Raw genomic sequence first — 15,635 nt, forward strand, 5'->3', positions numbered from 1 at the left:
GAAGAACAGTCATTGTAGCTGAAAAACACGACTTCTGCTGAGGGCAATAAATGAGTACAAAGAATATACGGTGCATCTATTCAGGCCAGCACTAGTCTACGGTACAAGCTAAGCAGCATTAGTATGTTTTAATATGCTGCTCTGCATTGGCATGAACAATTCTTATGGTAAAGTAATGCTTGTCTGGCTGTGGTCTAAGTAGAGAGGCAATCGTCAAATGTCAGTGTGCGTGCGTGTGTGTATGTGTGTGCGTGTGTGTGTGTGTGTGTGTGTGTGTGTGTGTGTGTGTGTGTGTGTGTGTGTGTGTGTGTGTGTGTGTGTGTGTGTGTGTGTGTGTGTGTGTGTGTGCACACAGGTACGTGCATGCTTGCATATACAGTTAAAGTCGGAAGTTTACATACTGTACACTAAAGTTGCTGTCATTAAAACTAATTTTTCAACCAAACCACAAATTTCTTATTAACAAACTATAGTTTTGGCAAGTCAGTTAGGACATCTACTTTGTGCATGACACAAGTAATTTTTCCAACAATTGTTTACAGACAGATTATTTCACTTATAATTCACTGTATCATCATTCCAGTGGGTTCATCTCCTAGAGATAACGTACTTTGGTGCGAAAAGTGCAAATCAATTCCAGAACAACAGCAAAGGACCGTGTGAAGATGCTGGAGGAAACGGGTACATAAGTATCTATATCCACAGTAAAACGAGTCCTAGACTGGTGCACTTCACAAAATAGATGGCATCATGAGGATGGAAAGTTATGTGAACATATTGACGCAACATCTAAAGACATCAGTCAGGAAGTTAAAGCTTGGTCACAAATGGGTATTACAAATGGACAATGACCCCAAGCGTACTTCCAAAGTTCTTTCAAAATGGCTTAAGGACAAAAAGTCAAGGTAGTGGCCATCACAAAGCCCTGACCTCAATCCTATAGAAATATATATATATATAAACTCAGCAAAAAAAAATGTCCTCTCCCTGTCAACTGTGTTTATTTTCAGCAAACTTAACATGTAAATATTTGTATGAACATAACAAGATTCAACAACTCCACAGACCACAGTCCACAGACATGTGACTAACAGAAATTGAAGAATGTGTCCCTGAACAAGGGGGGGTCAAAATCAAAAGTAACAGTCAGTATCTGGTGTGGCCACCAGCTGCATTAGGTACTGCAGTGCAGGTCCTCCTCATGGACTGCACCAGATTTGCCAGTTCTTGCTGTGAGATGTTACCCCACTCTTCCACCAAGGTACCTGCAAGTTCCTGGACATATCTGGAGGGATGGTCCTAGCCCTCACCCTCCGATCCAACAGGTCCCAGACGTGCTCAATGGGATTGAGATCTGTGCTCTTCGCTGGCCATGGCAGAACACTGACATTCCTGTCTTGCAGGAAATCACGCACAGAACGAGCAGTGTGGCTGGTGGTATTGTCATGCTGGAGGGTCATGTCAGGATGAGCCTGCATGAAAGGTACCACATGAGGGAGGAGGATGTCTTCCCTATAACGCACAGTGTTGAGATTTCCTGCAATGCCAACAAGCTCAGTCCGATGATGCTGTGACACACATTCCCAGACCATGACAGACCCTCCACCTCCAAATCGATCCCGCTCCAGAGTACAGGCCTCGGTGTAACGCTCATTCTTTCAACGATAAACGCGAATCCAACCATCACCCTTGGTGAGACAAAACCGCGACTCATCAGTGAAAAGCACTTTTTTCCAGTCCTGTCTGGTCCAGCGACGGTGGGTTTGTGCCCATGTTGTTGCCGGTGATGTCTGGTGAGGAACTGCCTTACAACAGGCCTACAAGCCCTCAGTCCAGCCTCTCTCAGCCTATTGCGGACAGTCTGAGCACTGATGGAGGGATTGTGCGTTCCTGGTGTAACTCAGGCAGTTGTTGTTGCCATCCTGTACTTGTCCCGCAGGTGTGATGTTCGAATGTACCGATCTTGTGCCGGTGTTGTTACACGTGGTCTGCCGCTGCGAGGATGATCAGCTGTCCGTCCTGTCTCCCTGTAGCGCTGTCTTAGGCGTCTCACAGTACGGACATTGCAATTTATTGCCCTGGCCACATCTGCAGTCCTTATGCCTCCTTGCAGCATGCCTAAGGCACGTTCACACAGATGAACAGGGACCCTGGGCAGCTTTCTTTTGGATTTTTTCTGAGTCAGTAGAAAGGCCTCTTTAGTGTCCTAAGTTTTCATAACTGTGACCTTAATTGCCTACCTTCTGTAAGCTGTTAGTGTGGAAAACAGTGTTTAAACCCTTTACAATGAAGATATGTGAAGTTACTTAGATTTTTACAATTTATCTTTGAAAGACAGGGTCCTGAAAAGGGGACGTTACTTTTTCTGCTGAGTGTGTGTGTGTGTGTGTGTGTGTGTGTGTGTGTGTGTGTGTGTGTGTGTGTGTGTGTGTGTGTGTGTGTGTGTGTGTGTGTGTGTGTGTGTGTGTGTGTGTGTGTGTGTGTGTGTGTGTGTGTGAATGCGCATGAGTGTCCGTGCGCGTGTGTGTGTCAATGCCTGGGGATGTCGGCCTGAGAACTCCCCTGCTGAAGCTAATCCAGCCGAATCAGCCACATCGGTGTAACGCTCATAACTCAGGCAGTTGTTGTTGCCATCCTGTACTTGTCCCGCAGGTGTGATGTTCGAATGTACCGATCTTGTGCCGGTGTTGTTACACGTGGTCTGCCGCTGCGAGGATGATCAGCTGTCCGTCCTGTCTCCCTGTAGCGCTGTCTTAGGCGTCTCACAGTACGGACATTGCAATTTATTGCCCTGGCCACATCTGCAGTCCTTATGCCTCCTTGCAGCATGCCTAAGGCACGTTCACACAGATGAACAGGGACCCTGGGCAGCTTTCTTTTGGATTTTTTCTGAGTCAGTAGAAAGGCCTCTTTAGTGTCCTAAGTTTTCATAACTGTGACCTTAATTGCCTACCTTCTGTAAGCTGTTAGTGTGGAAAACAGTGTTTAAACCCTTTACAATGAAGATATGTGAAGTTACTTAGATTTTTACAATTTATCTTTGAAAGACAGGGTCCTGAAAAGGGGACGTGACTTTTCTGCTGAGTGTGTGTGTGTGTGTGTGTGTGTGTGTGTGTGTGTGTGTGTGTGTGTGTGTGTGTGTGTGTGTGTGTGTGTGTGTGTGTGTGTGTGTGTGTGTGTGTGTGTGTGTGTGTGTGAATGCGCATGAGTGTCCGTGCGCGTGTGTGTGTCAATGCCTGGGGATGTCGGCCTGAGAACTCCCCTGCTGAAGCTAATCCAGCCGAATCGGCCACATCTCAGACACTACAACAACGAACACAGCCACTAGATTCCTATTTAGGGACCTACCCTCTCTCTGGTGCTGTAAATAAGAGCCATAACCTCCATTTTAATGGTTCGACCTGGACACTCTTGTAGTGGTCCTTTTGTGGTCACTTCATTACAGACACATAGTGCCTCTCGATCTGCCCAGCCTCGGTGTCTGTCTGGCTGTGCTGCCTGCTTGGCTGGCTGGCTGGCTGTGGGACCTGAGAGCTCCCACTGTGGGACCCTTTCATATAGCTTCCCAATTTATCCCAATACATGTGGACTAAACAGCTAAACTAACACAGATATACTCTATACATATGTACATATGTCTGAAATGGTTTCCTGTTCCCTTTATAGTGCATCCCTTGACCAGGGACCAGGGCTCTGGTGAAAAGAAGTGCACTATATAGGAAATAGGGTGCCATATCGAATGCACACCAAATATACAGAAACAAACATATAAACGCAACATGAAACAATTTTAACGATTTTACTGAGTTTCAGTTCATATAAGGAAATCAGTCAATTGAAATAAATTCATTAGAGCCTAATCTATGGATTTCAAATGAGTGGGCAGGGGCACAGCCAAGGGTGGGCTAAGGGTGGGCATTTTTACTTGGATTAAATGTTAGGAATTGTGAAAACTGAGTTTAAATGTATTTGGCCAAGGAGAATGTAAATTTCCGACTTCAACTGTACTGCCAAATTCTCAAAAACTACGTTGGATGCGGCTTATTGTAGAGAAATAAACATTCAACTCTCTGGCAACAGCTCTGGTGGACATTCCTGCAGTCAGCATGCCAATTGCATGCTCCCTAAAAACTTGAGACATCTGTGTCATTGTGTTGTGTGACAAAACTGCAAAACTTTTATTGTCCCCCGCACAAGGTGCACCTGTGTAATGGTCATGCTGTTTAATCAGGTTCTTGATATGCCACACCTGTCAGGTGGATGGATTATCTTGGCAAAGGACATCAACAGGGATGTAAACCAATTTGTGCACAACATTTGAAAGAAATAAGCTTTTTGTGTGCATGGAACATTTTTGGGATCTTCTATTTCAGCCCATGAGACCAACATGTTGTGTTTATATTTTTGTTCAGTATACATTAACTGATAAGCTAACACAAACATACAGTACGTACAACAGTGTCTCTGAAATGTTTGTGCGAGAAAATAACTTCAAACCCTATGTACTGTAATGCATTCCGACTTCATTTGACCGAAGGCGATGTTTCAGCAAGCGACCTACTTCCGAATTGGATATGATTAAGCATACAGTAGTTTGCAAAAACTGTTTGAGCATTTTGATTGAGCATTTTGATTGAGCATTTTGATTGAGCATTTTGATTTCCCAATTACCCAAAGGTAACTTATGCAAGGTTACATCATCTTTAGATCATTTTTTATGAAGTTGTATTTGATCTACAAATACTTAGATGCACAGCTGTGATCATCATTATAGTCGATGAATATGGCTGTGGATGAATGTTTTTGCTAATGCAACCATGCCTCACAGGGGCAGACCATAGAGCATGTGAACAGGCTTCATAATCATCAGCAATGAGAGGGGAAAAAACAACATTTTGAAAAATATTTTCTCCCATTGGTCCATTTGCTGAAACAAAAGGATTTTAATCCCTCCATGCTCCTCTGTGTTCGTTCCCTTTGATGCCTTATATTCACAAGGAAATCATTTCTGACGACTGCACACCAGTCAGCTCCAATAACTCAACAATACGTGCTCAGTGCAGCCTAGCTACTGCCTGAACTGAGCATGCCCAGTGCCCACTAGTGTGGGGTTCTGCTGCTTGGTAGAAGGGTGCAGAAAGACTTGGCAGCTGCCCGTGTAGTCTGGAAATGGAATGATGTCCCACTGTGGTTGGTTGGTATACTCCCCACCTACTGTGTGAAACTCCACTTTCTATGTAACAGTTCTGAAGGAGCTCAGGAGGGACATCCATAGCTGGGCTCCCTGTTGTTTTATTTCGCTGGGTTTTGTTTTATGTGATTGAGGTCAGAGAGAATCCCAGCTAGAGCCCCATCGTTCTGTTGACCTTTTCGAAAGTTAACGTTTCTCTTTCTCTGTAAATGGCCATGGCCTCCTCCATTTCTCCCTGGCTCATGTTAGTGATGGTTGGTATTGTTGGGAGATGGGTTGTGGGGAGATTAAATGGTCCTGAGGCACTTTTAGCCTTCGTAGTGTATACATCACTGACTGTGGCCCTGTGGATCAGAATTAGCTCTCTGTTCCTAGTTTTTCTCTCCCTCTCTCGCTGGCTCTCTCTCTCGCTCTCATAACACATCTCTCCTTTTCTCTCACATCTCCCTCTCTCTCACACGTGATCTCAGCCGTTAATATAATTGATTCTCGGTCTTTGAGAGCTGACAAACTGAAAGGCTTGATTGCGGACAGCTGTGATGGTTGGAGGTTGAACAGTTGCTAAGTGTCAGTTGTAAATGAGAACTTGTTCTCAACTGGCCTACCTGGTTAAATAAAGATGAAATAAAAATACATTTAAAAAAGGTCAACATTCACAAGGCCGCTGGGTCAGACGGATTACCAGGACATGTACTACGAGCATGCGCTGACCAACTGGCAAGTGTCTTCACTGACATTTTCTACCGCTCCCTGTCTGAGTCTGTAAAACCAACATGTTTTAAGCAGACCACCATAGTCCCTGTGCCCAGGAACACTAAGGTAAGCTGCCTAAACGACAACCGACCCGTAGCAGTCACGTCTGTAGCCATGAAGTGCTTTGAAAGGCTGGTCATGGCTCACATCAACACCATCATCCCACAAACCCTAGACCCACTCCAATTTACATACCACTCCAGCAGATCCACAGATGATGCAATCTCTATTACACTCCACACTGCTCTTTCCCACCTGGACAAAAGGAACACCTATGTGAGAATTCTATTCATTGACTACAGCTCAGCGTTCAACACCATAGTGCCCTCAAAGGTCATCACTAAGCTAAGGACCCTGGGACTAGACACCTCCCTCTGCAACTGGATCCTGGACTTCCTGACGGGCCACCCCCAGGTGGTAAGGGTAGGTAACAACACATTTGCCATGCTGATCCTCAACACAGGGGCCCCTCATTGGTGCGTGCTCAGTCCCCTCCTGTACTCCCTGTTCATTCATGACTGCACGGCCAGGAACGACTCCAAAACCATCATTAAATTTGCCGATGACACAACAGTACATGAGACAGCCTATAGGGAGGAGGTCAGAGACCTGGCCGTGTGGTGCCAGGACAAAAACCTTGCCCTCAACATGATCAAGATAAAGGAGATGATTGTGGACTATAGGAAAAGGAGGACCGAGCACGCCCCCATTCTCATCGACGGGACTGCAGTAGAGCAGGTTGAGAGCTTCAAGTTCCTTGGTGTCCACATCACCAACAAACTAACATGGTCCAAGCACACCAAGACAGTCGTGAAGGGGGCACGACAAAACCTATTCCCCCTCAGGAGACTGAAAAGATTTAGCATGGGTCCTCAGATCCTCAAAAGTTTCTACAACCGCACCATCGAGAGCATCCTGACTGGTTGCATCACTGCCTGGTATGGGAATTGCTCGGCCCCTTGATCCCAAGGCACTACAGAGGGTAGTGCAAACGGCCCAGTTTATTTTTTATTTTTATTGAACCTTTATTTAACTAGGCAAGTCAGTTAAGAACAAATTCTTATTTACAATGACGGCCTACCAAGAGGCAAAAGGCCTCCTGTGGGGACGGGGGCTGGGATTTTTTATTTATTTTTTAAATAACATAAATATAGGACAAAACACACATCATGGCAAGAGAGACAACACAACACCACATCAAGAGAGACCTAAGACAACAACATAGCATGGCAGGAACACATGATAACACAGCATGGTAGCAACACAACATGACATCAACATGGTAGCAGCACAAAACATGGTATAAACATTATTGGGCACAGACAACAGCACAAAGGGCAAGAAGGTAGAGACAACAATACATCACGCAAAGCAGCCATAACTGTCAGTAAGAGTGTCCATGATTGAGTCCAAGATTGAGGCCCCAGTACATCACTGGGGCCAAATTTCCTGCCATCCAGGACCTCTATACCAGGCGGTGTCAGAAGAAGGCCTAAAACTTGTCAAAGACTCCAGCCACTCCAGTCATAGACTGTCCTCTAGGTCCAAGAGGCTTCGAAACAGCTTCTACCCCAAAACCATAAGACTCTCCTGAACATCTAGTCAAATTGCTACCCAGACTATTTGCAGTTCCCCACTCTCACCCCCTCTTTACACCACTGCTACTCTCTGTTGTCATCTATGCATGGTCACTTTAATAACTCTACATACCGTACATGTACATACTACCTCAAATAACTGGTTTCCCCACACATTGACTCTGTATCGGTACCCCCCTGTATATAGTCTTGCTATTGTTATTTTACTGCTGCTCTTTAATTACTTGTTACTTTTATTTCTTATTCTTATCTGTATTTTTTTTTTAACTGCGTTGTTGGTTAGGGGCTTGTAAGTAAGCATTTCATTGCAAGGTCTACACCTGTTGTATTTGGCACATGTGACTATTACAATTTGATTTGATTTGAACATACTGTAGTATTAAACATCAATATAGCTACACACAATAAGCCAAACTCATGGCATTTTAAAGAAAGAGAGAACAGAGATGCCTAATGCAGAAATTGCATTATACCACAACACCATTTAGAGGAATTACCACCACAACTGCAATCTACCATGAAAATGAAACCACACAAAGACATGCATACAGCAGTCATCTGAAAAGATAGGTTGATGATTGCAGTATAATACACAATGAGTGATCATTTTGTTTAGCACTGTATTTCTATGCTTGTGTCTGTCTCAAATGGCACCCTATTTCCCATATATAGTGCACTACTTTTGACCAGAGCCCTATGAGGGCATGGAATAAGGTGCCATTTGGGATGCAGAAGCCTTTTACCCATCCAGTTCTGTTCTGTATTCATCCATGTGTTTCCCATGGTCCTCTGCAGGGAGTTTGGCTGGAGAGACCCAGAGCTGCCTGAGGTGATCCAGATGCTGCAGCACCAGTTCCCCTCGGTCCAGTCCAACGCTGCAGCCTACCTCCAACACCTGTGCTTCGGAGACAACAAGATCAAGTCTGAGGTAACCATGCACCGTTTCTACTGCTGTGTGCTAGCTGGGACACCTGCATCCACTGCTTATACATTATGAAATGTATAGGCCCCATGAAGTTGTAAAATCAGTGGCTAACATATCAGTGGGAGGACCCTGGGCAGCTGGGGCCTGCTTCAGTTGAAACCTATGAAACATAGAAAAGTATGCCTCTGCTCTGTTCAGTACATTATCTAAAGTTTATACCTTTTGTGAAGCCTTTTGCGAGAATAATTCATAGTTCACCATTCTAGCTCAAGATAAATTCCAGGTGCTAGAATTGTGAATTCTCCTCACATTAGTGGATAGATAGTATTGCCTACGCTTGCCTCACTTGATTTGCCTCACCTGTATGCAGGGATGTTGGATAGCTTGTTGTGTGCGTGATATGTGGGGACTTTGTCTGGGTGAGGTGGAGGGATAGTGAGATGGGGAGAGGTTGAGATGGAAGGATGGGGAGATGGAGGGATGCCAGGAATGGGAGATGGTGGGATGGGGAGTCGGCGGGATGGGGAGTCGGAGGGATGGGGAGTCGGCGGGATGGGGAGTCGGAGGGATGGGGAGATGGAGGGATGGGAAGATGGAAGGGATAAGTTGCAGGTCAGATGCCCTCTGGGAAGGATCGGAAGAAAGTCATTAGGTCAGCTGATGGCTTCCCCTGGAACACTGCTGACGCTCATCCCATTGCCTCTCTCAGACTGAGATACATCACACAGGCAACATGGGCAGACCCACACACACATATCCGTGATTGCACACAAACACACCCCATAGGCATGCACACACACAGGCACACCTGCACACTATGTATAGTACTGCAAGGCAATCCACGTTAGCTGTGTGTGTCATGATGGTGCCTTCTCGCCTAGCGGTTGTAACGTCTGCTTCCAACTCACACTCTCAAACATGTAGATCCCCTGAACGCAGCTCACTCTCCAGATCCCAATCACCTGAATTCTAATCACCTGATCACACACCTGTATGTCATTATCACACACTATGTAGTTCAGTTCTTTGCACCCTGTCACTGTGAGGTATTGTTTGTTTTGTGACACATGGTCTTTCGGAGCCCTGTTATTCTTGTGATTTACTCCTCCTGTGTATGATAGTTTTTGGCTGCCTCACTAACGGCGCCTTTTGCCTATTTCCTGCCTGTACTTTAGCCTGCCTGATCTCCCGGACTACGTTACTAGCCTTTTCCCTGCCTGTACTGTTGCCTTTTTGGACCCCCTGTGTATGACGTTCTGCCTGCCCCTGGACCCAGCTACCTGCCTCCTCCTGTGGTCCTTTACAATAAACACCTGTTGTGCCCTGCGCTTGAAATCAGCTCACTGTCTCCCCTCGTATTCTTTACAACGGTATCTTGGTTATTTTTGGACCAGGAGGCTGTGTGAAGGGAATGCCGACTAACTGGGTGCTTTATTTTGATAACAGCAGAGCGAGGGGGATGAGTCTAGGAAGTGTTTTCATAAACAGTAGGGAATATACATACAGTTGAAGTCGGAAGTTTACATACACCTTAGCCAAATACATTTAAACTCAGCTTTTCACAATTCCTGACATTTAATCCGAGTAAAAATCTCCTGTCTTAGGACATTTAGGATCACCACTTTATTTTAAAAATGTGAAATGTCAAAATAATAGTAGAGAGAATAATTTATTTAATTTTTTATTTATTTCATCACATTCCCAGTGGGTCAGAAGTTTACATACACTCAATTAGTATTTGGTAGCATTGCCTTTAAATTGTTTAACTTGGGTCAAACGTTTCAAGTAGCAACCCACTAGCTTCCCACAATAAGTTGGGTGAATTTTGGCCCATTCCTCCTGACAGAGCTTTGGAAGTATGCTTGGGGTCATTGTCTATTTGGAAGACCCATTTGCGACCAAGCTTTAACTTCCTGACTGATGTCTTCAAATGTTGCTTCAATATATCCACATCATTTTTCTACCTCATGATGCCATCTATTTTGTGAAGTGCACCAGTCCCTCCTGCAGCAGGGCACCCCCACAACATGATGCTGCCACCCCCGTGCTTCACGGTCGGGATGGTGTTCTTCGGCTTGCAAGCCTCTCCATTTTTCCTCCAAACATAACGATGGCCAAACAGTTATATTTTTGTTTCATCAGACCAGAGGACATTTCTCCAAAAAGAACAACATTTTTCCCCATCTTCGTTCCCATGCAGTTGCAAACCGTAGTCTGGCTTTTTTGTGGGGATTTTGTTTGGAGCAGTGGCTTCTTCCGTGCTGAGCGGCCTTTCAGGTTATGTCGATATAGGACTCATTTTACTGTGGATATAGATACTTTGTACCCGTTTCCTCCAGCATCTTCACAGGGTCCTTTGCTGTTGTTCTGGGATTGATTTGCAGTCTTCGCAACAAAGTATGTTAATCTCTAGGAGACAGAACGTGTCTCCTTCCTGAGCGGTATGACGGCTGCGTGGTCCCATGGTGTATATACTTGCGTACTATTGTTGGTACAGATGAACGTGGTATCTTCAGGTGTTTGGAAATTTCACCCAAGGATGAAGGTCTTGGCTGATTTCTTTTGATTTTCCCATGATGTCAAGCAAAGAGGCACTGAGTTTGAAGGTAGGCCTGGAAATACATCCGCAGGTACACCTCCAATTGACTCAAATGATGTCAATTAGCCTATCAGAAGCTTCTAAAGCCATGACATTGTTTTCTGGAATTTTCCAAGCTGTTTAAAGGCACAGTCAACTGAATGTATGTAAACTTCTGACCCACTGGAATTGTGATACAATGAATTATAAGTGAAATAATCTGTCTGTAAACAATTGTTGGAAAACTTACTTGTGTCGTGCACGAAGTAGATGTCCTAACAGAATTGCCAAAACTATAGTTTGTTAACAAGAAATGTGTGGAGTGGTAGAAAAACGACTTTTAATGACTCCAACCTAAGCGTATGTAATCTTCCGACTTCAACTGTACGTACAGCATGCACTGAATAATGATAGCATGTAGCCTGCAATCTAGTGAGCCAGTGTCTATCGCCTTTGCCAACACCTCTTTGTTTGTGCTTTGACTGATTATGAGTCAGCCATAAAATGTCACGTGTAGTGTAATAACAGAAGCCATGATGGGGTAAACCTTGTCACTAAATGAATTGTCAGTAAATTGAAGCAGAGCACCCAGATGAACAGGGTCTCTGATTTGTAATCATGTTTCTCCTCTGTGTTTAATGGAAGTTGAGAGGTACAGAAACAGCAGCAATGCTGATCCATTCTGTTGGACCTGGCAGCACACATCTGCTGTTGGCACCAGTCCTCTTGTGTGTGTGTGTGTGTGTGTGTCTCTCTCTCACTCTCTCTCTCACACACACACACACACACACACACACACACACACACACACACACACACACACACACACACACACACACACACACACACACACACACACACACACACACACACACACACACACACACACACACACACACACACACACTCTGCCAGGTCATCCTGTCACTCTGTTACTAATATGGCAGGCAGAACACTGTTACAGTGTGTCCTGGGCCTTTCTGTCTGTGTGCAGCCACGTGTTTGACATGGCTCTAGTTTATTGAAGAATAGTATTTATATATGGATATTGTTGTCAATGCTGAAAACTATGACTAACTATGACTTTTGCTGTAGACAATTGAAAAGTAAAGAACAGTAGCTACACTAGTGCATATATATTTGTACTGCTCTTGCTCTATCTTTTCATTTTGATCCAGTGGATCCACTTACATCCTTCCTCTCCCTGTTCCTCTCAACAGATTCGGAGACAAGGAGGGATCCAGCTGCTGGTGGATCTGCTAGACCACAGGATGACCGACGTGCACCGCAGCGCCTGTGGAGCTCTGAGGAACCTGGTGTACGGCAAGGCCAACGATGACAACAAGATCGCCCTGAAGAACTGTGGGGGGATCCCAGCCCTGGTCCGCCTGCTGAGGAAGACCACAGACATGGAGATTAGGGAGTTGCTCACAGGTAAACAGAGTTTGTTGACAAGATATAACATAGCGAGACATAACATAGACTTGCTATATGACATTATAAAAAGTATTTAAGACAAGTTATAAAGGATTATACCTGGATGCGTAGGGGCGTGTTATCTAATGTTTAACTGTCACTGTTACTGGGGGCTGGAGAACTACGGTAGGCTGGAGAGGCAAAGAATCCCAAAGGGACGTGTCACATCAACATCCATAGTAGTGGCTCATCAATATAAGTCAGCTCGTTAAACACTGAATATGAAAACACAAATATCCACAAATGACATGACTGGATTGAAAATGCATGATGACATACAATATGATGTGAAACTTCATTGGGGTATGGCACCACAGATATCTATTAAATGACGATGTTCTAAAAGTGAACATTGCCAAAAGGCAATAAGAAGTCAGAGGTTAAATCCCCTAGTCATGTTTAGAGAGAGCATGATGCTGCATCCTTTTATGATGTATTTTGTACTGTAGAGAAGTTTTTAAAACAGGAAATGCTTAGGAAATATATGAGTTGTGCTGATACTGTCTTAACGGAGATTACCATATAAATTATAAAGCAATTCAACGCTTGGAACACAGTCCCTCCTGTCACAAATGAATCAGGCTGCAGAAAACCTTTCCCGGCCCAGAGGAATTCTGCCTCTTCACATCTTCTCTTCTGGCTGTTTAAATCAGTCACAGTGGCCGCCTGAGCTTCCTCTCCCCTTCCTGTGACTGGGCATGGATTAACGGGACCATTTGAACCATTTGCCTCACTTGAACCACATAAAAACGTCATGCTCCTAAAATGCCATTTCTGTCACCTTGACAACCTGCACAGTGCCCTCAACTTCCACTACCCCCCGTAGAGATAATTTAGGTCTAGTTCTGCAGACGACCTGCTTTCTCCCCACGAAATGATGCTCTCGCACCCCCCGCCTCCCTGATGATGTAAGGCTGAGGCAATTAACCTCTTTCCTCTATCCAGCGAAATAAAACATCCATCTTTTCTTCCCCACTGGCACAAGATGATGTTATAGGCGGTTATTATCGGCCGAGCCCACTGCCGCCACCGCTATAGGCAGCAGCTCTTTCATTTAAAAAAAACACAGAAATGTTGTGCGCTGCCCCGAGCGCGGTAAAGTAATGCTCTCTGCAAGATTACTGTCTCCGCTAATTATGAGCCACGCAGCTAGTTATTTAGGGCAGAGCAGACCACAAGGAAAACATCCCAACGTGGCTGATAAGACTAAAGTAGATCTATGTAATTGCATTGTTGTTGTGAGAGGAACGGGTGAAGAGTGACTGACGGCCTCACCACTGGTAATTGCAATCATAAATGCTACGGCTACGGTGTCCTAGGAGGGACATGATGTGGTGAAGGTCAACAAGAATTATAATGTGTTGGGCCAGCTGTCAAGGTCATTACAATCAGTGCTCTGAGTGTGTGTGTGTGTGTGTCTGTGTGGGTGTGCCCTCTGGTTTGATTGTTGATGTGATTTATTAGGATCCCCATTCGCCGACGCCGGTGGCGACAGCTCGTCTTACTGACACAAGAACTAAAAATACATTACAGAACAAAAGAGTTTACAATTTACATACATTTAAAAACATGAACATGTAGTATGTGTGTGTGTGTGCATCTATCAGTTACACATACATGTCAGTACATACAGTACACACAACAATTAGGTCACATGGGGGAGAGGCTTTGTGCCGTGAGGTGTTGCTTGATTTATTTATATATATTTATATTTTTTTTTATGGCGTATGAAGGGTTGTAAAGTGAAGGACCCTCTCCTCCTTCCTCTTCTTCCTCTTGTAGATAACCGGCCAGCTCTTGTGCTGTGTGTGTATCTCAATCTTTGGCTGACAGCTTCTGCTCACTTCTTAACACCATCCATGGCAGAGTCACCATGTTCCAACCACATCCTACTGCAAGCAATTTATAGTGACACACGAGTCGGTTGTCTTTTTAAGTCATATGTAAATTAGGATGGTATACTATCTGTGGACACGTATTGCCCCTGTTCAGTGTTTAGTAAAGCACCCCAGCTTGAGGAGGAAGACTGAAGTCGTAGTCAGTGTGGTTAAAGAGAGAGGAGAGCCCAGCTGCAGAGAGAGAGCGTTTCCTCCCTCTGTCTCTTTGTGGTTTACTCATACAGGCTGTGCCAAAGCCGCTGGCTTTGAATGTAATTGGTAGGCGAGAGAAAATTCCTTCATTTTTTTAGGTTGGATGGTTTGCACATTAAATTACTGGGAAAAATAGATACATCTATGAAGCCCCAGGTGCCCAGTTTATTGCACAATCACGACAAGCTCTCACTAATTCAGAAATAGGGTTGAAATATGCTGTTTTGTGACGTGAAGTTATTGAACAGTTATAGAGCCTTACAGTTTTCCATTTTCTTTTTAATGTTTTGAACAGTTTTGGTCCAACATGATCCTTATTTTAATTTCAGTGGAAGTATATTCAACGTTTGTTCTCCCAAAAAAATCCAACAATATATCACCATTCCTTTCCCGGGATCTCTACGTTAAATCACTGTTCGTCAACGTCCTGTCCTATCTGATGTTCTCTGTTCAGGTGTGCTGTGGAACCTGTCGTCGTGTGATGCCCTGAAGATGCCCATTATCCAGGATGCCCTGGCTGTGCTGACCAACGCTGTCATCATCCCCCACTCGGGCTGGGACACCTCGCCCCATCAGGAGGACGGCAAACTACACCTGCACTATTCCCAGGTTCTCCGCAACGCCACCGGCTGCCTCAGGTCGGTACTGTTACTGGACCCTCGGGTCAATCAATCAAATGTATTTAATCAAGTTTGCTAGCTTTTTACATCAGCAGTAGTCACAAGGTTCTTTACATTTACCCAGCCAAGACCCCAAAGAGCAAGCAAAGCAGAAGTGACAGCACCGTGGCAGGGTTAGAGGTTAAAAGTCACAAGTCATGACAGTGTATGTCAACCTGAGGTTACATGCACTGGGTTGTAAGGTGTCTTCTGGAGACTATTCCTCTTCTTGGTGTAGCTTTCACTCAGAGCGGTCGGCTTCTTTCAGGTGAATGTCTCCCTGCTTTGTCCCTGCCTGGCTTGCCTGCACCCAGATCCTTTGTGTTGGTGATGCAGGATGTAACACATTGCTCTTTCAAACAGAG

General features: G+C 44.8%; 1 protein-coding gene across 4 annotated transcripts in view; it reads left to right on the top strand.

The window, feature by feature from the left end:
- Positions 1-15,635, top strand: part of LOC135513632 (catenin delta-2-like) — a 141,155-nt gene that overhangs the window by 110,001 nt on the left and 15,519 nt on the right. For all 4 annotated transcript variants that reach the window (XM_064936503.1, XM_064936506.1, XM_064936510.1 and 1 more), the window contains 3 exons: positions 8,338-8,470; positions 12,266-12,479; positions 15,066-15,249. In XM_064936503.1, the coding sequence (XP_064792575.1) occupies positions 8,338-8,470; positions 12,266-12,479; positions 15,066-15,249 (531 nt within the window). The remainder of the gene's footprint in view (positions 1-8,337; positions 8,471-12,265; positions 12,480-15,065; positions 15,250-15,635) is intronic.

The sequence above is a fragment of the Oncorhynchus masou genome, chromosome 3, assembly GCF_036934945.1.
Source record: "Oncorhynchus masou masou isolate Uvic2021 chromosome 3, UVic_Omas_1.1, whole genome shotgun sequence".
Lineage (NCBI taxonomy): Eukaryota > Metazoa > Chordata > Actinopteri > Salmoniformes > Salmonidae > Oncorhynchus > Oncorhynchus masou.